Genomic DNA, 377 nt, shown 5'->3' with positions numbered 1-377 from the left:
TTATTATATATATATATACAGTAATTAAAACTATATATTATTTTAATCTTCAATAAAGAATAAATAACGTTATTACTAACATTTCTACTAAATATTGATTATAAACAAGAGATTACCTTCAATATTATTACTACTATCTAAGAGATGTTGGAGTACTACTATATTTTCCTTCAATGTTTCCAGCTGGGCAATACTGCACTTTGTTTGATATAACTTGTTTTCTATAACTTCTGTGCACATTGTCTAAAAGATAATTAGAAAGTGTTAATATATTTAAAGATATTTTATTTTCAGTGTATGTGAATAATGTTCAATATTTTACCACATCTTGAATTAATTTTGAAGGATTCACATTATTTTCTTTAACGTTAATGAGT

General features: G+C 22.8%; 1 protein-coding gene across 1 annotated transcript in view; it reads right to left on the bottom strand.

The window, feature by feature from the left end:
• Positions 1–87: 87 nt before the first annotated feature.
• The window catches only part of LOC108686083, a 1,145-nt gene continuing 855 nt past the window's right edge, over positions 88–377 (bottom strand). The window contains exons 4-5 of the mRNA XM_018191163.1: positions 323–360; positions 88–243 (exon numbers count right to left, since the gene is read on the bottom strand). Of these exons, the coding sequence (XP_018046652.1) occupies positions 88–243; positions 323–360 (194 nt within the window). The remainder of the gene's footprint in view (positions 244–322; positions 361–377) is intronic.

Source organism: Atta colombica, unplaced genomic scaffold (genome assembly GCF_001594045.1).
Source record: "Atta colombica isolate Treedump-2 unplaced genomic scaffold, Acol1.0 scaffold164, whole genome shotgun sequence".
NCBI classification, from domain to species: Eukaryota; Metazoa; Arthropoda; class Insecta; order Hymenoptera; family Formicidae; genus Atta; species Atta colombica.
The sequence above is the reverse complement of the archived record's forward strand: the minus strand, read 5'-3'. Positions and strand labels throughout refer to the sequence as shown.